Source organism: Panthera leo, chromosome D1 (genome assembly GCF_018350215.1).
Source record: "Panthera leo isolate Ple1 chromosome D1, P.leo_Ple1_pat1.1, whole genome shotgun sequence".
NCBI classification, from domain to species: Eukaryota; Metazoa; Chordata; class Mammalia; order Carnivora; family Felidae; genus Panthera; species Panthera leo.
This window is the reverse complement of record NC_056688.1, coordinates 25897990-25923250: the sequence shown is the minus strand read 5'-3', so window position 1 is coordinate 25923250 and position 25261 is coordinate 25897990. Positions and strand designations below refer to the sequence as shown.

Below are 25261 nucleotides of genomic sequence, written 5' to 3'. Positions count from 1 at the left end.
TTCAGTCAGCCATATTTTTTAATTTTTAATTTTGAATACTTCTCATGTCAGAAGAAGTTGCAAAAATAGTACAGAGAATTCCCATATACTCAAAAGCCAACTTCTCCCAGTTTTAACGTCTTATGTAACATAATGGCACGTTATCCAAACCAGGAAATTGATGCTGTCACACCGCAGTGAATGAGATTACAACAGACCTTACTCTGTGCTCAGCAGTTTCTGTTTACTCTCCTTTTCCTACTGTGTATTTTTATGGAGCATACATGGCGGCCTTTTTGGTTTCAGGTGAGAGTTACTGTTATTAATTATGGACTTCCCCTGCACTCCGGCAAACAGTTGTCGAATTTATGCATTCCCATCTGTGCTTAGATGTTAGGTAACACAAGGGGTCTATGAGTCCTACTGAGTATCCCCAGATGGCTTTTCTATAGCATGGCCCTCCCCTCCCACTTCTTTCTCTTTTTTCTTCCTCTCTTTCCTATTCTCTACTCCCCCACCCAGCCCCTTTGTCTTTAGTACTAACCTCTGAAAGGGTGGGAGGAAGGATGTTTATTAGTTAAAACAATTTTTTAAAGAGTGGCTTTGCCTTCTCTGCTATGAATAAACTTTGAAAGCGTCATTTCCTATTCGACAACAACAACAACAACAACAACAACAACAAACAATCCATAAATCCACAGCTGTTCCACTGGTAAAAATTAACATGTTTTGTTCCTGCTACATATTGGAATTCTCTGGGGCTTTTCATATTTTAAAATTACATCAATTCATTGTTTTTCTTACTATGGCCTACCATTTATCAATAATTTTATATTCAGAGCTGTGTTTAGAAAGGAAGGAGAGAATAAATTTGATCAACAGCAGAAGATTTTGGCATGGTAGCTACACTCTGGGTATCTTGAATCTGACATTCCCTATTGTGTGACCTTGGCTTTTGCTTAATCCCTCTGCCTTGGTTTCCTCCTGTCTAAGATGGAAATAACATTAGAATCAACTTCATAAGGTCATAATGGAGACTTATCTGTGAAATACTTAGAATTGTGTCTAGCACATAGTGGCATTATTTTGTTTACTAGAAACAAATATCTGAATGTGGATTTACATTTGTATTTGTAAAAAAGTCATTTGTAGCAAAATATGTTAGTCTCTTACAATTGATGTATTCAAATAATTCTATGTGCACTGTTATTTAGTATAAATATTGAATCTCTTGAATATATAAGGAGAGTTAGAATTTTAACCCTTGGGGGCACCTGGGTGGCTCAGACAGTTAAGTGTCTGACTTTGGCTCAGGTCAGGATCTCACGGTTTGTGGATTTGAGCCTCATGTCAGGCTCTGTGCTGACAGCTCAGAGCCTGGAGCCTGCTTTGGATTCTATGTCTCCCTCTCTCTCTCTGCCCCTCCCCTGCTTGTGCTGTCTCTCTCTCTCTCTCTCTCTCTCTCTCTCTCTCTCTCTCTCTAACATGAATAAAACATTAAAAAATTTAAGAAAAAAAGAATTTTATACTTGGGTACCTTATAAAGGAGGTCATACTCAGGAAAATTTAATTCTGGATTTTCAATTCTTCTGGTTAACAGAGTGTTGTTCCTCAGAGTTGTTCACACAGAGGCAGTGTAAACTGATACTTTTTTCCTTTTTTACGTGTTAGTTGAAGCACAGTTAGAGGTCATTACCAGCAAAGATGTTAAAAAATGTATGTTTTCCTAGCTTGTTGCTGCTACTTTAGTGATTCAGCCTTTTACTGGGAATACTTCCTGCTTGATCAATTACTATTCATATTTTATTTGGGCCTAAAACACCTGTCATTTTTTTGGATACATTGTCTCCCATCTAGATGGCAAATATAAACAACCAAAGAATAAGTAACTTTCTCCAAGACTAAAAATGTAATAAATGCCACTCTCCTACTGGTGTTTTTCTGAGCAGGAGTGCTCACCTGTGTGAGGTTGATGGGTGGAGCTATTCTGGCAAAGCTTGTTCTGCGAGTGTGGGTTTGGGCAGGGCCCTTTCTGTGTGCTGCAGGAGCAGTACGTGTGCAGAGAAGGAGTGAGCTCCTGAGGCGAGCCTCGTGCCCACACACAAGCCGGTTCGCCTTGGGTAGGGACCAAAACCGGCAAAGGAAAGTGCTTGAAAGGGGCGCCCCAAAGCAGAGCTGGAACCTAAAAGTGCTGTGGAGACCTGACTCGGAGTTACCCTGTGGTGGATGCGGTCCGAGCCGTGGGACTGTGGTTCGTTCTGCATGCTTTTGCACGGAATGTAGAGCTGCTGTGTGCTGTCGGATCCACTGCTGAGCACAGTCCCTGGGAATCATTTTAAATATCCTAAAACCTGTGCCACAGCAGGAGGTAAGGATATCTCGGTTATTCAGATGTTTGACTTCAGCAACAGAATATTTCACGGAGTCTGAAATATTACGTTTTATTTGGGCACAGGTTTCCTTGGTTGCTTTGAAGTGGATGGTTAATTTTTTAATTACTCAGAAATTGAGTAATTGAGCTTTAGTATTTGTCATGTCTGTAGAGAGGCGATTATTAAAGTAGATTATTGAAGTTAATTATTTTCAAGTAGATTGTACCACATAGGTATTGGGCACTGTAGTTCTTACTTTCATAGTTAGTTTCAGGAACTACCCATTTTTCTATTTCAAATCAGCTTATTTCTTAATGTTTTCTATACTTTAGGTTAATGCACAAAAGTCTTTGTGACTCAAAGAACATAACTTTGCTTAATAAACAATCAGTATATCTCATTAAAAAACTGTTTTTCCTGGTGGGTTAATAATATTTCAATTATCGACTAGTTGAAAATAGGCAGCACTGACTTACCAAAATGAATTGAGCACATTGTATAAAAAGTCTCTTCAAATTGGCATAAGAAAGTAACCCTTCTGCCCTTTTACCTTTAAGTATGCCGTGGTTTTTTTTCCTTATTGGTGTTATTAAGGATAACCATCTTTGTTTCTAAAATATGTGTATTAACTCTTTCCTTTTGCAGAGGTTTTCTTTTTTTTTTTTTTTTTTTTTTTTTTTAGCACTAGGGTAGAATTCTGTATTTATGGTGTTTCTTTAGACATTGATAAGAAATGCCTTTCTTTATAGCATGGAATTTGCAGTTTTCTCAGAATCACAGATCAGCCCTGTTAAGCAGCTGAACATTTTCTTCTCAGGAGTGTTCCACTACCATTTAAATGAATCAATATTGTAATTTTCAAAACCGGGGGTTTGAAAATTAAGTGGGGGAATTGGAGAATTTAGAGCTCATTTTCATTGTCAATTTTTTTTTAAAACACCTGTTGCTCATGTGATAATGGTTTGAGACCATAACTTGTTTTTTTAAGTATTAGGTAATACTCTATGGTACTCAGTAGAAGAGAGCAGAAATCTAAAGTTTCTGCATGTAAACCTAACATGTAAGACGAGTGTAGGCAGAAGGACTGGAAAGTGCTTTCATGTTTGTGTGTGTCCTTCCATAGTGACTTCAGCTCTGAATTGAGGAGGTACGACCACATGCGATTAAGCCTGCTTTGGAAAGCTGACTCAGGTTCTGGTCAGCCCTGTGCTGTGGAGGACTCTAAATGTTTGTAGACCAAACGTAAAGAGAAATTATAGTAGTAAAAATAGCTTATAGACACTTACTGAGTTAAGTACTTGGCATATACAATTTCCTGTAAGCATTCTAGTAGCCCTAACAGGTAGGTATTATTACTGTCATCCTCATTGTGTATTTGTGGGAATGGAAACTTAAATAGGTAATTTGCTCAAGAGCTTGCAGATTGGAAAGTAGTAAGAGAGGGGGCTCAAACCCTCAGGTCTGTCTGATTGCAAAATCTATGTCTTATTCTCCATGCTAATGGTCAGGGTTTTTTTGTAAGGCAGGCTTTTAAGACTTTTGTCTTTAAATAAAGTGTCCTCATTATCAGTTCTGTGCTTTCCAAATATAGAACCTTCCCCCTCTGGCTCCTGCAAAAAGGAAAAAAAAAAAAAAAACCCAACCCACAAAAACAAACAAAAAACGACCTATGATCACATCAGTGTTCAACAGCAAACTTCATGGCTTAATAAAGCACAGAGGATTATATGACATCAAAGTGAATATGATGACACTTCAATCTACATTTAATCTGTTTTTAATCTAATAAAAATTTAATTTCAATAAAACAATTTTCACACTGTTAAGGTTCTAAATTTTCAGGTTTCTAGAACTTCATGTAGTTTTTATGATAGCCCTTCTACCTTTGATGTTACTGAATCCCTAAGAATATGTAGTTATTATATTTTAATTTTTCTAAGAGAGAGTATACAAATAAATGTCTTCCTGAAATTGTACTCATTTTTAAGGTTCATGTCAAATAGTAGCAGTTCCTTTGGGTTATTTTAAAATCCTTATTAGAGACACTTCTCTAATCTGTATATAACATGTCGTTCCTGTGTTAGAATCCTTTAGTGAAAGGGATTTATATCCACCCCATGTTTCCTCCTCCTCTTCTCTGCTAAAATGCAAATCATTTTGTGCTGTATTTAGAAATACAATTAGTCAGAGTCTTTTATATAATAACTGAGGTGGTAAAGTCACCAAGTTAAAAAAATTTTTTTTGCTTCTTTTTTGTACAGAGTTGGGGAACAAAGCTAATCACATTTATTTTAATTTGTAGTTTAAATTTTAAAATAACCAGTATCAATTTTAGCAAGAAGCATGTATAGCTTATTTATGTCACCCTAAAATCACATAGGCTAAATTTGAGCCTCCTCTGATATTTCTGAAATGTATAGCTCCTGGAAAAGTAAATGTATAATGTAAATAATGAGAGTGCCTTATCTTAACCTGATGACTATTTTCCCAAGGGAACTGTGACTTTTAAAGAGCTACATACCATGCCCTTTCTAACTTATATCTGTGTGTGTGCTCCTCGAGGAAGGGCGGCAGTGTGCTGTTGCTTTGGTTTCATTCTCAACTCTGGAAAAGAGAAACGTTTTTATTCAAATACCCAAATATTTTTGTAAAGCATAGGCATGCCATTGCACATAAGGGTTGTGCTGGATATTCTGAAGAAGCCATTCGTTGCCTGTTTTCTGCTTCTCTTTTTCCAAGTGCATTGCTCTTATCTCTTCTGTGTCTGAAAGATTCTTCTCTAAAATTTACTGTAGATTTATCTTCTAGATGCCTTAGTGTCATCCCTTTGCATTCCAGAGGGTAATGCCTTTTGAAATGCTTGCTCCTCTCTCTCGTAAGTAAATGGAAGCATTCTTGACTTATGTAACTGTTAGTAGCTTTCCAGTTTTTCAGTCAAGAGCCCTCACTGTCAATGCTATTTTTATGTTAGCATTGTACATGGCATTTCTTGAATACCTGGTTTCCTCCCTTTGAGGTTGGAATGTACAGATATCAAAACTGTTACGGTCGTCCGCATTCCAGAGCCTCATCCCTGAGCTGGTCTCATATGTTTTCTCTGTGGTAGTCCCTTGCAGCTGTTAACACGCATCAGTTAGAGAACTGTGTTTTTTTTCTCTTAACTTCCAAAATTGTTTATGATATATTAATCAAAAATGATTCTGTACTTTCTTGACCCACGACAACTTCAACAGCTTATTAAGATTTAATACTCATATTTATCTAAAGGTTTTCTTGGACATCTATTTTGGTGGTGGGTGGAGAGGGAGAGGCGTGAAATTCAAGGCTAAAACTGCTGTATTCCTGCTTTAAAAATTAGAAGTACTTCCTAAGGAGACAGTGAGAATTTTGCATCCTGAGTATAAATCTGATAGAATATAAATTTGCAGAAGTTCAGAGCCTATACATAATATTTCCCTTTTTTTCTATTACTTAAAATAGTAGTAAGGAGTTCTTATATAACTAATTTATACAACATGCTTATATAACTATTTCCAGAACTTGATGCATAATTGTATTACTGCAGTAAATTCATGAAACCTAATTCAAAAATCAATCTTTATAAAGTATATAGCATTTTCTGGTAAAAACAATATTATAAATGGCCATCGTACCATTTACCAAGGATTTGCTAGCAAAGAAATAGCAATAGTGTATCATATGATATAATCAACAGCTGTGAATGCCTTTCACATTAAAGCCAGTATAATTACTAACTACTATTTTAGGTTTTCATGGAGAAAAATAAATCCAATGATTTAATTAAAATTAATTTTACTTAAAAAGTGCTAATAACCCTGATTTAGTATGCGTAAAACCAGTAACATTTAACAGCGATCTTGTATCCTAAATTTTTATACCAGCCTTTTCCAAGATGATTTACAAAGCCTAATTTATTTTCTTACTAGCTCTTCAGTGAAGTTTTAAATGATGTCTTTTTTTTCCTTCTGATAAATTTTCCTACAGCAAAGAGGTTTTCCACAGATTTCGGAGCTTCCCATGCTGTTCTAACGTTATATTTTGTCAGAGTATTTCATGATTTCGCAGGTATTTTCACTGAAATTTCAAATTTGTAAATTGGTTAAACTTCTCATTTTTCATGTTATTAAACTGACATCTAGACTGGTTATTTATCTCATCTAAAATCTGAGAGCAAGTTATTGGCAGAATCAGGACTAACACTGTATCTGCATATGCTTAGTCCATCCAGTTCATTTTCACCTGCTCATGCCTGGCCAATAATAGGCTTGATTGAATGGATGACCTTCATTGGACTATTTGTTTTATTATTGGAAAGGCATAAAAACATTCAATTACGAGGCCATTGGTTCATGTATTTGTAAATCTTCAAATAGAGTTGCTAAAATTTTATGCCTATTGAATATTTTTACCACATATTTAGATATTATAGGATAGCATGAAATAAACTGAAGAAAAGGAATATGAGTCATAGGTCATTTTGATAATTAGAGCTGGATACATTGAAGAAAGGAAAAGCATGAAAGTATTATTCTTATAACCTTTATTACATTTAAAAGTCATCACGTTGAATGTAATGGGAGACGAATTAGATTTTACTTAATATACCTGTTTTTGTGACATAAACTTTTAAGAAGAAGATTCTAGTGATCAGATACTGGTTTATATTTTGAGTTTAATTCATTTAGAGTGTGATGCTAACACAAACTGAGTTTTAGTTGGTTAACACATGGAAAGCACTGGCACATAGTAAGCACTCAATAAATATTAGCTATACTGTAGTTATTGTCATGATATTGCTGTGTCATGGCTATTACCATTTCTAGACTTTTCCCTCAGTTTTTGTTGGATATCTGGTTTAGGACTAAATTTATCTTTTTCATCATAGGAGTTGGAACCAGGCCATGGGTAGAGCTAGGTTGAGGGAGAACTAATACAAGCTAGACCAGAAGATATTCAGAGATAAAAATAGAGTCAGAGACTTAACTTCTTGGACATGTCCTTATTCCAGCAAGTAAAAACTTACTATAAGTTTGGTGTGCAAGAAACTTCTTTACTCTGATTTGGAGGGTGTTTTTTTATAAGATCAATAAAACCACAACATCAAAATTATTTATGTGTATTTTCAGTTATCGACTTAAAGAACTTCCTTTATATCATTATGCATCCTAAAAGCTTTATTTATGTTGAAGTTTTTTTTTGCAAAAGGGAAAGTTCCAAAGGTTCTGTAGTATTGGAAAAATGTGTTTTTGGTTCAGTCTGCTTAATTTATATTTGAGTCACGTGTTAGAATCTTGCTCAACTATCCAGAAATTTTTCTTTAAAAGGTTTGTAGAATTATTATTCTAGTGAATCACAGCTCAATTTCTGAGTTCACTTAATGTCAAATAAAAGCTTTGTTGGTTAGCTTGAACCAATTTAATTGATATTCAAAGCTATAAACTAAAGAAGAATTATATTACATTTTCCCCTGGCATGGTTATTTACTAAATGATTCCAAAGCTATGTTTGTTGGTTGCCCAAAGATCCTTTCAGGACATATGACAGTGCATGCTAAAAATAAGTTAATTTTTATATCTCTTGTCAATATCCCCATTAATAAATTTGAAAATACTAAGTAACACAGTTCACTTCAGCTCTTTACTTAAGACTGCAAATGTAAATCTATGTCATATAGTTTGTTGCTAAAAATGCATCAGCAACCTGTTAGTTTTTGTTTTTAGAATTCTTTGTCTATACTTGTACCCTATAGAATTATTTTGCTTGTGTTCCTTTAATGAAAGTCACTTCTAATATGTTTACAGTACTCCCTTGTTTATTAGAGTTCCTGAGATGGAACTTTGGCTTAAGACTTTTTTTTTTCTAATTACCATGTCCTTCCATTTCCTTCTTTAGTCTCCTGTATTCATTTCTATCCTTACAAAGATACAAGGGAAGTGGGAGTAAAGGGAACTTACAGAAGTATAAAAGCAAGACTTTTAAAAGTGGGTGTAAATTTAGTTTGCCACATTCAAAACTTAAAAATTAAGAGAAACTAAATAATCTCTTAATAGATGCAAAGTAATCATGTGATAAAGGTCAACACTTGTTCATTTTTTTTTTTTTTATCTCAGCAATTAAGAGTAGGGAATTTCTTTAATATATTTAAGGTTTCCATCCAAAATACCCCATGAAAATTTTATTCTTAATGGTGAGACTTAAGAAACAATCTATTTAAAGTCAAGAACAAGATAATTGTTCTTTAGAGGGTCAGTGATATTAGACAAGAAGAAGTTAAAAGATTGGAAAGGAAGAAAAGCAAATCAGCAGATCTTTGTTGTTAATTGTCTACAAATCTAGAAGGGTCTACAGTCAAATTATTAGAAGAGAATTGAGCAAGGTTGCTGAACAAAAATTATTCAGTGAAATAGCACTCAACATTAATTTTTTCTGTCTAGCACTAAGTGCTTTATACTCTTGTTTAATACTCACAACGTCACAATCCCATTAGGTAGTTACTATTTTTAACTTTTTCGTAGATGATGAAAATGAAGGACTGAGAGTTACACACTTTGTCCACAAACATACAGCTAGAAGTTGTAGGGGCATAGGTGGAAGGAAACAGTTCATCACAGCATGCTAATTGAGTTTTTATGCACCAGTAACAATTAGAAAATATAGTTTAGAAAATAGTACCATTTACAGTAGCAGTAAAAACCATAAAGTTCCTAAGAACAGCTATAACAAAAAAAAAAAAAAATACATAAGACCTTTATGGGGAAGAGTTAGAAAAATTTACTGAAGGACATAAAGAATCTTAAGAGCAGAGATTTTCTGTTTGTGTACAGGAAGGCTCAGTATCATAAATCCATTCTCGTTGAAAATAATCTATAATTCAGTACAGCTTTAGTCAGATTCCCCCCAATTTTTTCCTCCTTTAATTTGACAAGCTGATTCTAAAATTCATATGAAAGAGTAAAGGGCTAAAAATATAAAGGCAGTTTTGAAGAGTAAGTAGAAGGGACTCCTCTTTCTAGATATTAAGACTTATAAAGTGCTAGAACTTAAGAAAGTAAGGTATTAATGGAGAGAAGAGACTGACAGAATTAAGAGAACTGAGGAAGAGACCCCTCACACACTATACACATTTTCATATAAGAATCAGTATTAGGGGCACCTGGGTGGCTTATTCAGTTAAGTATCCGACTTCAGCTCAGGCCATGATCTCATGGTTCGTGAGTTTGAGCCCCTCATTGGACTCTCTGCTGTCAGCGCAGAGCCTGCTTCAGATCCTCTGTCCTCCTCTCTCTCTGTCCTTCCCCTGTTTGCATTCTCTCTCTCTCAAAAATAAATAAACATTAAAAGAAAATGAATCAAAAGTTAGTAGAGAAATGATTACTCAATAAAAGGTGATGAAATACCATTGGTTATGCATAAGGAAAAAAGTAATATGATTATATCTCAACCTCATTCCAGCCATACAAAATAGTTAAAAAACAAAAGAAAACAAAAAAAGCAGGGGTGCCTGGGTGGTTCAATTGGTTGAGCTTCAGACTCTTGGTTTTGGCTCAGGTCATGACCCTCGGGATGTGGCATTGAGCCCCACATTGGGCTCCACACTGAGCGTGGAGTCTGCTTAAGATTCTTTCTCTCCCTCTGCCCTTCTCCTTCTCTCCCCACCCCCCCCCCCGTGTCTAAAATAAAATAAAACAAGAAAGTGAAAAAGTTTTAGGAAAAAAGGTTTATAGGGAATAGTACAATATGTTTCTGACCTTAAGTGTTTCCTTGCTGGAAAGATATCTTAAAGCATGGAAACCATACTTAAAGACATTTTAAAATTTGTACTGGGAGTAGATGTTTGTAATACGAATAATTAACAAAGGATTCGTCTCTAGGTTATTTAAAGAATTCTTGCTCATCAGTAAGAAGAAGATAACCAAACATTAAACTTGACACATTACCCATTAAAATGGGTAAAGGGTATGAACAGTTCTCTCACTAAAGAAGAAAACTGAATGGCCAAGAAACATATGAAATCATGCACAGAAATGCATATTGAAGTGGAATAAAATTTCAGTTTGGCAAAAATGAAGAAGTCTGAAAGAACTAAATAAGACAAAGAAATGAAGAATGGAAACACCAAAATACATCCTATGTTGGTAAATCATTTTAGAGAATATTTTAGCAAAGTTGAAATATGATTGAAAAATAACACACTCCACAATCCAACAATCCCATGCCTAAACATGAGTTTCAGAGAAGTTGTCTCACAGGTGCCCAGGGAGACACTTAGCAGATTGCTCAGTGCAATATTGGTTGTAATAACAAAAATTGGGGAAATCTCACAATGATAGTAGGAGAATAGAAGTCTAAGTGGTGGTATATACTTACAACGGAATACTATAATGTAGTTAAAATGAATATACATAATCACAATTATATATTCTGAGAATACATGATTTTGGAGAAGGTTTAACATAGTATGATTTCATTTCTGCAGATTTTAAAAACATTTAAAATGATTGTATATATTCTTTATGGTTTTATGTGTCAAGTATAAAAACATGTATGGTAATGATAATACTAAATTCAGGATAAAAGTTCTCTCTGTACAAAAAACAGGATTGGAGGAGTTATGTGGGTTCAACTATGTCTGTATCACTTAATGTTTTTTTAATTTAAAAAAGGGAAAATCTGAGGAAATAATATGGCTAAATGTCAACAGCGTGAAAAAGCTAGATGATGTGTACATGGATATTGTCATATTCTCTTAAACTTTTCTGTATAATCAAAGTATTTAAAAGGTTTTTTTTAATGTTTACTTATTTTTGAGAGACAGAGAGACAGAGAGAGACAGAGAGACAGCACAAGCAAGGGGAGGGGCAGAGAGAGAGGGAGACACAGAATGCAAAGCAGACTCCAGGCCCTGAGCTGTCAGCTCGGAGCCCGATGCAGGGCTTGAACTTGCAAACCACAAGACCTGAGCCGAAGTTGGACGCTCAACTGACTGAACCACCCACACACCCCATTTTTTAAAAAATAAACACACCTACACGGGACTCTAATACTTCTAATAGTTCCATAGCTCTTGATTACCCAGGACCATCCTTACGCCAGACCTAGTCTTCTGCTCGTGTTTTCCAATCAATTTGCCCTGAAAACTGTCTAAGCAAGTTTTAGACCAGTAGGCTTTTAAATAATAGTGAGATTAAAAACAAGCATAATATGGTAGACTTTATTTTTCTCAACAGTTTTTTCTTAAAATTCATTTTGAAGATACTCTTTTGAAGAACAGTTCTTAGAACTTATTAGTCTATGTCTATAATAACAAGGTAAGAAAGTCCATTTGACACTGCTTAGAGAAAAATCTTTCTTCATGTTTGTTGGTACAAATAGATCTATTGTTTAGCCTTAAATAAAAGCAAGCTTATGGAATTTCATTTTTTCAACTTAAATGTTTTCATATTTATTTAGCATAAAATATTTCAAAGTCTGTAACGGAGGCTTGGATTCTGGGAAGTTATGAGATCCTTAAATATCCATATAGTCCAGTTGCCTACATTTCTGTTCCCCTAAGCAGACTCCAGGCCCTGAGCTGTCAGCTTGGAGCCCGATGCAGGGCTTGAACTTGCAAACCACAAGACCTGAGCCATAACGTAATAGCATCTAATACGTTTGAAAACTTTGAGCAAAAGAAGGATATTAGGTACAGTCATGAAAATCCATTGGACATGTTAAACATCATACTCTTATTTTATTAGGTTCAATAATGGTAGTCTCCTCAGGTATTATGCATCCCACTTCTACCCTTTCGCTTGTCTCCTTGACTGTGAATTTATCACAGATCTTAGAGCTCAGTGCATATAATCAGGTAAATGTAATGCTTATTAGGCCATTATCTGGTGCAAAGTCATCTTTTAATTTCCTGAGAAATTAATCCAAAGCCTCAACCTGTCTAAAATCAATCTGTAAGATTTCTGAGACACAATTTAGAGAACTCTAGTTTAAGTGAGTGTTGAGAAAGTAAGAATTCTTCAGTTTTGCTAGAGAAATATTACACTTGTGTAATTGGTAACACCCAGTGCCCCATGTCTCTGTGTCAGGGTTCACTGTGGCTTACTGAACCGTCTGTTTTTAGTGTGCCCTGTAAACTGGTTATCGACATCGTAAAGATTTACCTTGGAGATGCTGAGTTGTGTGTCATAGTGCTGAAGCTTTTAACTACTGGAAAGACTGGTCTGGTTGGGTTTGTCTCAGGTTTGAAAAAAGACTGCAGATGTAAAATCTACCATTTGTAAGTAACGAGGAAGAAGTTAGCATTGTGGCGCATGTTGCATTTTAACTCTGGAATAGGGAATTCGGATATAAAATGGTATGATTTGCTTTTGTCTAAATATTGTATGTGTTTTACTTTTGACGTATTTTATCTGTGGAAATGCCATTATCATTTTCGTTTCTCTAATTCAGCATGTTTGGTGAACTTTAACCCTGTCACCCTTACGACTACCTCCAATGTTCCTTTGTTGAAATGTGTCTAAACCTAAACCCACTCTGCCTTCCTCAGTAGAAATCTTGTGATGGTGGGAGGGGGGATGGGCTAAATGGGTAAGGGGCACTAAGGAATCTACTCCTGAAATCATTGTTGCATTATATGCTAACTAATTTGTTTTTTTTTTTAATTTTTTAATGTGTATTTATTTTTGAGAGAGAGAGAGAGACAGAGTGTAGTGGGTGAGGGGAAGAGAGAGAGGGACACACAGACTCTGAAGCAGGCTCTATCCGGGCTCAAAGCTGTCATCAGAGAGCCCGATGTGGGGCTTGAACTCACGAACTGCTAGATCATGACCTGAGCCGAAGTCGGATGCTTAACTGACTGAGCCACCCAGGTGCCCTGCTAACTAATTTGGATGTAAATTTTTAAAAATAAAAAATAAAATTAAAAAAAAAAAAGAAATCTTATGATGTAACTGACAGTATTCCATACTCCTGTTCCTCAAAACGTAGATTTGCTGACTTAGTTTTCTGGTTTGTTATAAAACAGTGGGTCGGGGACAGTGTCAGTGTCCATAGTAAGCTTTTTCTGGTCATTTTTTTATCTAAGAAATGGAATGAAAATACAAAGAACAAATTAATGAAGAGACATTTATGTCTGGAAGTGTTGTGAAATCTTCAAATTTAAGTATAACTAAATTGAGTATTTTTATTAGTTTAAACTTCCTATGTAATGAAATTTATCTATTTTGATGGACAACCGATTATTTAATTATGGATGCCAGAGCCCTTACCCAACTGCCTCTACCGTGGTGGATTAGAATGCCAATTAGATTGTGCTCACTTCGGCAGCACATATACTAGAATGCCAGTTAGATTAACAATAGCAGCAACACTGAAACTACATAGGACATAGTTTAATCTTACGTTGAAGACTGAGAAGTCATTTTAGACTCTATGTCTAGTCATCATTATGAACACTGGTTATTTCGGTGTCTCAGATTGGACTACAGATTGGTAGGTGGAGACCACACTGACCCCTCCAGGCCCGTTACAAATTTAGATTTAAAGTTGCCAATTTATTTTAATGTGTTTTGGAAAGGTAACGGAAGCAAGGGGCCTGGCCACGCATCGTAGAAGCCAGGTTGTACGTATGCCGGCACAGTTTCCCAGAACCCTCAAGTGCCACATGGGAGTGGAGTCACTACAGACACTCTCCTCTTAATTTTGTGTCCTGTTGCAACCCTTACTTTAATTGAGGCTTATGTCACTATTTAGGACAAATACACATGAACAGTCTTTACCCTAGCAGGAAAAGATGGCCAAGTTTCCTTGTCCATGAGCCAAACTTAGCACACCAAAAGCAGAGTCAGAGCTATCTAGTGTCCTGGAAAGTCCAGTTCTACATCGGCTGCCCTCTGACTAGTGTCATTTTACTGTGTATGAGAATTTGGTTGGAGGATCATGATTATAACTTATTTCCATATAGCTATCACTGAATTGTGAACGTGTGCATTTCCTGGTTAACATAGACGTAATTCTAGTCATTCTAGATAGGCTGTTGCTAATTGATGCGAAAGAAGTAAATACGTTCCTTTCTCTACTAGTTTGCCACTAGCCAGTGCAGGGTGGCAAACTATTCATGCAGTTTTTTAAATGTTCTAGCTCCATTTGTGCTGAAAATTGTCATTCTCTTCCTTCCTTTCTTCTGGGGAGTGTTACTGTGGACACATGAAGTTTTATTTGTTTGGTGTTTTACACTAAGTCATAGTCATTCGTTGTGATATGCGAGTCTTCATTGTGTCCCAGAGCTGGCCAGTGGCAGCATGTTCACCTGTCTTTTTGGCACCGCTCCTGCTGGGTGTGGTTGTTTCCCTTGCTTTTGGCCACGACAGAATTTTACCCTCTCACCTTGTACTTTCCTTGCTGTCAACCTGCAAACAACCATTTCTCCAGGGAGTCTTGGTTTATTTGATTAAGGAATGATATTTAGAAACCCACACCTGAGACCAAAGGCGTTTACTGCAAGTGGAGTGTCATTGTTTCTTAACCCTTTCAGTGGCTAGAGCTTAGGGGAAATATGTGTGTATTTTAAGTTCATGTTCAGATTTCCAACTCAAGTTAACATTACTGGGGTTTTTCCTCGACGACTTTGATTTTATTATTGTATCTCCTTTCTCTCACACCGAAAATCTTGGGTCCTAACAACATTAACATATTTATTTGTTTTGTCCCACAATATGTATAAAATTGTTTACGAATTATACTACTGATATTACTACCAATACTAAAACAGTTGAATGAGATTAAATATTACTTTGTACGTTTTTTTTTTTTTTGTTACTAGAATATATCCCACTAAGTAAGCATGGTCAGTTTACTATTTATAGGTCATTTAAAATAATTTCTCTCTGTTGACAGTGTTCCCAATTTGATGTATGAGATACATTGTTTCAGGCTATTTCCAAAATTAGGATTTGCTTTTTTAATGTTCTAAATTTTATTTTTGAACATGTAGAAAGATTGTTAACATAATTTTAAAATCAAACTATATGGGGCACCTGGGTGGCTCAGTCGGTTGAATGTCCAACTTCGGCTCAGGTCATGATCTCACAGTCCGTGAGTTCGAGCCCCACATCGGGCTTTGTGCTGACAGCTCAGAGCCTGGAGTCTGCTTTGGATTCTGTGTCTCCCTCTCTCTCTGCCCCTCCCCTGCTCATGCTCTGTCTCTCTCTGTCTCAAAAATAAATAAAAACATTAAAAAAAAATAAAATCAAATCAAACTATATGAAAAGGTAAATTCAGAGCAGTTTTGCTTTCTCTCCCCACCTATTTTCTTTACCCATTTTTATTAATTTCTGGTTTATCGTTAAAGTGTTCCTCTTTGCAAAAATAAACCCTTAGGTACACACATACATGTATTTGTGTGAATTTATGTGTGTGTGATATATGTATTCCCCATCCATTCTTATACAAAATATACTATTCTCTATGTTCCTTTTTGACAGAATGTATCCTGGAGATTATGCCATAGTGTAGGTAGAGAGCCTCCTTTATTTATTTATTTATTTTTTTATTTAAATTCAAGTTAGTTAACATGTGGTGTAGTTTTGGTTTCAGGAGTAGAACCCAGTGATTCATCACTTACATATAACATCCAGTGGTCATCACAACAAGTGCCCTCCTTAATGCCCACCAACCATTTAACCCATACCCAACCCCAACACTCCTCCAGCAACCCTCAGTTTGTTCTCTGTATTTAAGGTCTCTTACGGTTTGCCTCCTCTGTTTTTATCTTTTCTTCCCTTGCCCTGTTTCATCGGTTGTGTTTCTTAAATTCCACATATGAGTGAATATTTGTCTTTCTCTGACTTATTTCACTTACCATAATACATTCTACTTCCATCCACATTGTTGCAAATGGCAAGATTTCATTCTTTTGGATCGGTGAGTAATACCCCATTGTATATATATACCACATCTTCTTTATCCATTCATCTGTTGATGGACATTTGGGCTCTTTCCATAATTTGGCTATTGTTGATAGTGCTGCTATAAACATTGGGGTGCATGTTTTCTAACATATCTTCTGATCAGCATTTTTGTATCCTTTGAGTAAATACCTAGTAGTGGAATTGCGGGGTCATAGATAGGGTAGTTCTATTTTTAATTTTTTGAGGAACTTCCATGCTGTTTTCCAGGGTGGCTGCACCAGTTTGCATTCCCACCAGCATCGTAAAGAGGTTCCCTTTCTCTGCATTCTCACCAACACCTGTTGTTTCCTGAGTTGTTAATTTTAGCCATTCTGACAGGTGTGAGGTGGTATCTCCTTTAAAAAAAAAAAACAGTAATTCTCTGTGCAGATGTATCATAATTCAACCAATTCCCAATTAATGCACATTTGTGTCCCTAATACACATATTGGGTTATTTTTAATGTAACTTTCCTAAAGTGTTTAAGCGAACAACTTAAAGTGTGTTCTCGTTGCATACATTCCAAACTCGGTAACGTGGCCTCTAGTACCTCGCCTTTGCATACCTCTTCTTCCTCATTTCAGACCATACTGTCTTCCTTGCCCTCTACACCCAGTGCCTTACAGATCAGATGTGACGTCTTCACACCTTCCCTGGCCACCCTATCCAGCGTACTTTTCTTTTCTCTTGACATTGTCACTTGACTCCATTTCCTTGTGGGCAGTTAAAAGCAGTCTGAAATTACCTGGTTATCTTAATTTAGGCAGTACCACACAGTGGCTTAGAGCTTGGGTTTTGAGCCAGGCCACCTGATTTTGAATCCTGGTTATTTGACATTAGACCTGTTACTTAGCACTCTGTGTCTTAGTTTCTTCATCTGAAAATGGGAATAGTAGTAGTATTTTCCTTACAGGGCTCTATGAGAAGTGAATGGTTAGTAAATATAAACACTTGTGCAATTGCTAGCTCTTACTAATATAAAATAAATGCTCGCTATGTTGTTGTTTGTATTTAATCGTTCCATTGTCTTTCTTCTCTCGGTAAGCTTTGTGACAGCAGGGAGCTCACCTGAGTTGTTCCCCAGTGTAATCTCAGGACTCAGAACAGTTCCTAAGATATAGTAGGCATTTAGAGATTTGTTGCTGAATGAATTATACTTAAAGTTCAATTCCCATTCCTAGGAAACATTCTTGGAGATCTGAGACTAAAAGAATGCTCTCTCGTATACATCATATACATATACAGTTGTCATATTCAACAGACATTTTCATCAAATTTGTTACCAAAATACGAATGCCCACTGTTAACATTGTATCTTGGAATTCTGGCCAGTTATTAAAATCTGAAACAGAAATAAAAACTTATTTCTATCAGAAAAAGGATAGAATGATCATATTTGCTTTGATGCAATGATATATCCATGAAATCCAAAAGGATCAACTACATTCCTCTTAAAATTGTTGAGGGGCGCCTGGGTGGCTCAGTTGGTTGAGCGTCTGACTTCGGCTCAGGTCATGATCTCACAGTTCGTGAGTTCGAGCCCTGTGTCAGGCTCTGTGCTGACAGCTCAGAACCTGGAGCTTGCTTCAGATTCTGTGTCTCCCTTTCTCTCTGCCCCTCCCCTGCTCACACTCTGTCTCTCTCTCTCTCTCTCTCTCTTTCTCTCTCTCATTGTCTCTCTGTCTCTCTGTCAAAAATAAATAAACATTAAAAAATTTTTTTAATTGTTGAGAGTATGGTAAATGATCAGATTTGAACTATACATAAAGAAATTGTTTTCTAACATACCAGTAATTACCAGTTAAAGCCATAATTGAAGAAAAGTATTATTCTACAAGAGCAGCAAAAAAATGTAAAATACCTTAAAATATTTCTAACCGGAGATTTATGTGGAGTGTATCTTTTCATAAAGAAAATTAGAAAATTTTACTAAGAGAGATAAGAGGTTCATAAAAATGATGATACACCCAGTTTCCGGGTAGTAATAGTGAAAATATGTAGAATTTTATCACTATAATGTTAATGTATAAAAATACATAAAGTACATATAGAAATCCAATGTTAAATTATTGCAAACCAAACTCATTTGTATTTTTAGATAAATCTTGTCAGAATTATTTTAAAGCTTATGTAGAAAATGTCTGAAAATGAATAGAAATCGTTTGATGGCCACTCTTTAACAAAGATTCGTAGCACACTCTGTGCTAACAACTAGGGGAGAATAGAACTCCTACAAGTCCAGTGACTTTTTTAATACAGTAATGCTATGATACGTGCGACATACTTCTGAAGTTACCCAAGAGTGCTATCAATGTCTCGCTAGCAGGTAAGAGAGCATATCATTTAATTTACAGCAAGGAATCTAGGATACAAGAGAGGTTGTAATTTACCTAGAGTTTTAGGACATGTCAGAAGAGATAGCATCAAAATTTTTCTGACAATTCCAAGTAAATTTCAAATAATTTATATCGAAAAAATAAATTCCCCGTGTAATCTGTGTACAATCTAAGATGACTACCTTGTTCCAGTTTGCCTAGAATTTCCTCGTTTTAACACTTAAAGTCTCATGTTCCAGGAAACCTCTTGGTTATGGGCAAACCACTGTTGTTGATCACCCTTGCGCAGTTCATAGAAAAGATGATGTTTGGAAATAGAAATAAATATTTCTTATAAAACAGAAACACATGGAGGACAAGTGGCTGGTTCAATCTGTAGGAACCCATCTAAGGCCATCTTGTGGTCCCCAGGCCACACGTTCTGTCTGTGCACAGAATTCATACAGGAGGCTTCGTCAGTTCAGGGGATTTAAGATTTGGGTTCATTCAAGAATCTATACATAGTAGGATTCAGTAAGACTCCCAGTAACCATCTGCAAACTGAGTAGGATTGAGGCCATGTGGCTTATTAGTCTTCTATTCCACAGCTAATCTCTGAGTTTATGGTAGTTGTGGTATGTTGACTTTTAGAGTAGATTTTCCTGTAGGCTGTACTTTTCAGAAGTCATTTTTCTGGGGGATTTTTTTGTTTGCTTTCAGTTTTATTGCTATTGTCTTTCTATATTGATGAGTGGAAATATTTTACTGCTTATTAATCTACTTATTTCTCACCTTTACCTAAAAGGAATTAAGGTGATATATTTAGTATACTATAGATGGATGTTAATAGAAGAGTTCATGGGTTTTTTTATGTATGTGTTTTATATAGCTGTTTGACAAGTGTGTTCTATATCATGACATTGTCCTCTTTATAAAATAAGAAAGAAGGAATTCTTTCTTTTTTGTTTTACTTTCCAGGTTATAAATATATTAAAAATTCTATCCATCAAGTAAAACATTTTAGAAATAGACTAGAAATGCGAACCACATTTACATCATTGAAGGTCTTACTTATTATAAAGATTTCCAAAGCAATATATCAGAGTAAAACTCGGGTCCCAGCCATAATCCTGTAGCATCCTTGGGTATACGCGTTGGGAAGATAGCTCGTTTACTAAGCTTGGTTTATAGGTCACAGATTATGATACTTAAATATATTGTTATATTTATATATTATATTTATGTATTTATATATTTATATATTATAATACTTAAATATATTAAGTAAATACTTAAATATATTTAAATACTTAAATATATTGACAGTTGCATCAGGTAAGATCAAAGGTTGGTGAGAAGAAGATGTAAAATTATGCCATTTATAATGCAACTGTTGCCTAAACTTCTACTGAAAATTTCCTACAGAATATAAAATGTGCATGTAATAGATGATTTTGCAGTCAGCCTGTTGAGAGCTCTGCTGTTTTTTTTCACACCAAGTAAAAATGTAACCACATGCCACAACTGAGGGATTTCCTCTTTATTATTTTTCAGTGTCCAAAAAGCACGGGAAGCTCATCACTTTCCTGCGCACATTCATGAAGTCTCGTCCCACAAAACAGAAGCTGAAGCAGCGGGGGATCTTGAAAGAGAGGGTGTTTGGTTGTGACCTGGGGGAGCACCTTCTGAATTCTGGTTTTGAAGGTAAAAATAGAACTTATAACCTCATAAATTCAGCATCTGCCCTCTCCATGTTGCTTGTCGATAATCAGTTTGGAAGCAGATTAAGCAAGCACCATTTATTTCATTTAAGCTCCACAGCATGTATTGAACTTTTTCACATACTCCTTTGAGTTGTGAGATAACTGAGAATAGAGAAGGTCTAAGAATGCACTTTGGGCCTCACAGCTGCTTGTGATCTGCCTGGGATGGGTAAGTAAGACGTTCACACAAAGGGTACAATAGCACTGTTAGTCTGCATTATTTTTATATCTGTCCAGACTGCTTTCTCGGACAGTGTTTCCTCTCACTTGTTTGTAACTTATTTATTTAATTTCTATTTTGAAAAAAAAAGTCAAATTCTTGAGACTATAAAGTACCAAGACCAGTCTCCCACTGGTGTAGCTGAAAATTAATTTTTTTTTTATTTTTAAAATTTTTCTTAAGTTTATGTATTTATTTTTGAGAGAGACAGAGCAAGTGGGAGAGGGGTAGAGAGGGGAGGGAGGCAGAGAATCCCAAGCAGGCTCCACCCTGTCAGCGTAGAGCCTGATGTGGGGCTCGAAGTCATGAACCATGAGATCATGACCTGAGCCAAAACCAAGAGCCGGCAGCTTAACCAACTGAGCCATCCAGGAGCCCGTAAATTTCTTTCTAAATTAAACTCTGATTCAAGAATTCAGTAATTGGCTAAATGGATCCAGGGGATGAATGGATAGGACGAAAGGAAAAAGTTAAAAAAATTTTTTTAAATAATTCTTTCCTCTACCATCTCCTTTAGAGATCCTGTATTAAAGAAGTATCTACCTGCAGAAATAGATAATTTGTGAAATTCTGAATCCTGATGGGAAATACCCATTGTACGTTTTTAAAAGGCCACTAGTGAAAACTAGTGTTAAGTACCAATAAACATCAAGTTCAAATTAAGGCCTTACTCATTGCTTAAAGAATAGCAGTGTATTGGGGCATCCGGGTGGCTTCTTTGGTTAAGTGTCTGACTTCGGCTTTGGCTCAGGTCATGATCTCACAGTTCCTGAGTTTAAGCCCCACATCAGGACAGAGCCTGCATCAGATCTTCTGTCCCTCTCTCTCTCTGCCCTTGCCCCACATGTACACACTCTTGTCTCAAAACATTAAAAAAAAAAAAAAAAAGAATAACAGTGTGTTTATAATATGAATTTAATACAAACTATACCATGTTTCTTGAAGGAGAAGGTAAAATACTATTTTATTTTATTTTTTATTTTTTTAATGTTTTTATTTATTTTTGAGAGAGAACAAGTAGGGGAGGAGCAGAGAGAGAGGGAGACACAGAATCAGAAGCAGGCTCCAGGCTCTGAGCTGTCAGCACAGAGCCCGACACGGGGCTCAAACTCACAAGCCCTTGAGATCATGACCTGAGCCAAAGTCAGACGCTGAACTGACTGAGCCACCCTGGCACCCCTAAAATAAAATTTTAAAAAAGTGCTGTTCCGAAACTAATGTCAACTTAATGCAGTTTCTGAAAAAACAACCTGAGGATTATTATTTTAACTAGTCAAAATGCACATGGAAAAGTAAACCATTGGGGAATATCAAGCAGTGCTGTGGTAGAAAAAAATCAGTGATAGAATAGGAGGCATCTAGCTTTACCAAACATTAAAACAATATGCAAAAATAGAATGTTATTAGTGTAGAGAGTGAGATATGAATGAAATAGCTTGGAATGTTCAGAAGTTCTTACTATAGATAAGAATCCACTGTGCTAAAGTATGGTCTTAAAACCAGGTCACGGGGTGGGGGTGACTTATTAACTATGTATGTGTATATAGAGAGAAAGAGAGGGAGAGAGTATGAAATAGCAATTTTGAAAAAATTCTTACTTTATAACACTGAAAATTCCAAGTGTATAAAACTGTCTTAAACTCATAGAAATGCTAACATGAAGTGATTTCTTTTTGCGATCAAAGAGGGATAAAGCTTTTCTCAGGTTAAAAAAAAAACATAAAGGAAGTGGTGGGCTCAAGTACCTAATTTCCATATAATGAAAATGACAAATGCAAAGGAAAGGTACCTCAGACAGAAAGTAATCTGTTTTTGGATATGATAAAATGTTCCTAATAAAGTGTATGAAAACATCATTCAGATTTGTGAGAAAATTAAGCCCCTGAGTAGAAGAACTGAGAAAAGATAAAACATATAATTTTCACAGGGAAGATAGATGGTATCTAAAATACAAAAACCTATTTCTGCTTATTCATAATCATAAAGGTATCTTTGTATAAATTTTATATGCCATTTTATATTGGTAAACATTATTAATATCACAACTGTTTTTCTAAAATATGATATTCAGTGCTATTAAAAATAGCAGTGATTTTTACCAATAAGGGAAATTTGTGAATTACTGTGAATTACTGCTTTTTTGAAAAACATTTTGGCACTTTATAGCAAGAGACTTTATAGTGTTCCTTTTATGTAGCAGTTTTCCTTAGGGATTTATACTAAAGTTGCATTTCAATAGGAGCAAAAATATTCATTATAGCATTAGATATAAGAGCAAACAAATTGAATCCTCAACTTTTAGGGAAATTATTCTATAAATTATGAGGCTGTTGAAATTGTAGTTTGAATATAATGTAGAAATTTGAAAAATGTTCTATATACACCCTTTTGAAAGTATGTATATTTAGGTGATGTAAAATTGAATACAATTATGGTACAGTATTCGATGTAGATAGGAATATCTTCGTAACTTTTTTCTTAGTTGTCCTTTTTTCAATTAAAGAAGAAGAAAAAAGCACTAGAAGAGTATTAGAAATGAAATTAATAATCTGAGAAAACTCCGCTAAAGGCCTGTCCAGAGGAAAAGTCTGTATTCAGATGATTAGAGAAGCAAAAATTAATTTGTACCATTAGAATGTAATGGTAATTTGGTGAAATTTAAAAGGCAGAAACCTTGAAGACTGAGGTAAGGTATATTGTAGTTAACATACTAAAGTTGCTTCCTGTTTGATCAGGGATAGTGGAAAATGAAGAATAAGTATCCATATGAAGTATATGCATTTGAATGTTCAAATAAGGGCTAACCAGAAAAGGGAAAACTTTGAAATGTAGTAAGTAAAATTTTTGGAAAGAAGATGGTTTTTAATAGTAAAATAGTTTATTAGTTTGTCTTTTATTTAATAAATGTGGAGGAATTAAAGCTTTTTAAGATTTTGAGGGACACCTGAGTAGCTCATGTGATTAAGCATCCAACTTCAGCTCAGGTCATAATCTCTGGTTCATGAGTTCAAGCCCCATGTTGAGCTCTGTGCTGACAGCTCAGAGCCTGGAGCCTACTTTAGATTCTCTCTCTCTCTCTCTCTCTCTCTCTCTCTCACTCTCACTCTCACTCTCACTCTCACTCTCACTCTCACTCTCTCACTCTCATTCTGTCTCTTTCTCTGTCCCTCCCCCACTCACTGTCTTTCTCTCAAAAATAAACATTAAAAAGAAGCTTTTTAGGATTTTGAGACTTAATATATACTGTACATAGTCTATAACTACAATCATGTGTGTATTTGTATAGGAGAGAACGATTATTTTAAAGTCTAAATTAAAAGATAGAATTGAATATATATATAATAGTATTTTCAAGTCAAAAGGAATAATCACAAGGAAGAATGATATATTTATATAGTATATACATAATTGTGAGAAGACATGAGATATAAATATGGATGGCTAGGTAGATATAATTTAAAATGTGTATAATCATTCTTCCTCATATTTATTCTGTTTTAGTTTGGACTGTAAAATAGTGTTCTTATTCTATATAAAATAGATTTTGTACCAGATTTTCTAATAAGAAAGCTCATTTTGGAGTACTGTTTTGCTAAGTGATTCATTCTCTCAACTGTATTCCTAATGAATAATTAACTTTATAGAAAGATTATGCTGTTAACACTTTCTAAACTTTTGAACACCTCCCTGTTGGAGAAAGTGACAAACCTGACCTGTTTCTTCCATACAAAGTGTTGTAAGAAATCTTGTAGGAACCTGACAAGGCATTAAAAAAAATCCTTTAGTACCAGGATTCACTCAGAATGATCTTACAGCATTTCAGCTACCACAAAACACAGTGCTTATAATTGAGTTGCTTAAAGATTATATCACAGTTCTCTAAAGAACTGATTTCTTTTTAAATCTCATATAGTACTTTTTTTGTGGGTAATTTGTCATTTACATAGGCATTCTTAATTATGGAGTCAAAAGTTTTTTGTTATATTTCTTTTTTCTTTTTTATCTCTTTTTAATTTTTATTTCTTTTGTGTCTCATTTTTTTCAACCCTGCTTGGATGTGATATTAATATGAGGAATGTTTTCTCGTTTGGTCTGCCATGCTTTTTAGCTTTCGCACATCAATTCAGCACATTTTAGTTGTACTTAGAAGTTTCAGGTGTGTTTCCATTCTTAGTAAGTATGATAGTAGAAGACAGGTACCAATATATCATTTCTTTCTGAAAAATAACAGATTTAATAACTAGAGTGTTCATACATTCCCTAAACTATGATAAATTTATTCTAGTGGAACAAAGTTTTCAGGTGTCATGGATTTTTTTTTACAGGATTTGTGTTGTTTACTGCACGTACTTGAAACCAAATTTCCTTAAAAATGAGATTTGAAATGAAATTGCAAAAAAAGTGAGAACTTTGTAGAAAACTTGGTTTTCTATAAAAAATTAGAGTTGCTACAAAATACAAAAATTTTAAAACTCAAGATGAGGAAGCTGTTGCCTGAGCACATTTCTGTGTTTGAGGCAGAGGCTTTTTTGTTTAACATTTATTTACCTACTTTGGTGGCTTGGTGGGGAGGCAGAGAGAAGAGAGAATCAGTGCAGAGCCTGACATGGGGCTCATTCTCAGAAACCGTGAGATCATGACCTGAACCCAA

At 35.3% G+C, this 25261-nt stretch overlaps 1 protein-coding gene across 6 annotated transcripts in view; it reads left to right on the top strand.

Moving 5' to 3' along the window:
• Nucleotides 1-25261, top strand: part of ARHGAP32 (Rho GTPase activating protein 32) — a 198658-nt gene that overhangs the window by 135600 nt on the left and 37797 nt on the right. For 5 of the 6 annotated variants that reach the window (XM_042904540.1, XM_042904539.1, XM_042904541.1 and 2 more), the window contains one exon: nt 20182-20331. In XM_042904540.1, the coding sequence (XP_042760474.1) occupies nt 20182-20331 (150 nt within the window). Of the gene's footprint in view, nt 1-2014; nt 2348-20181; nt 20332-25261 lie in introns of those variants that run through there. The other variant, XM_042904544.1, reaches the window with a different exon arrangement.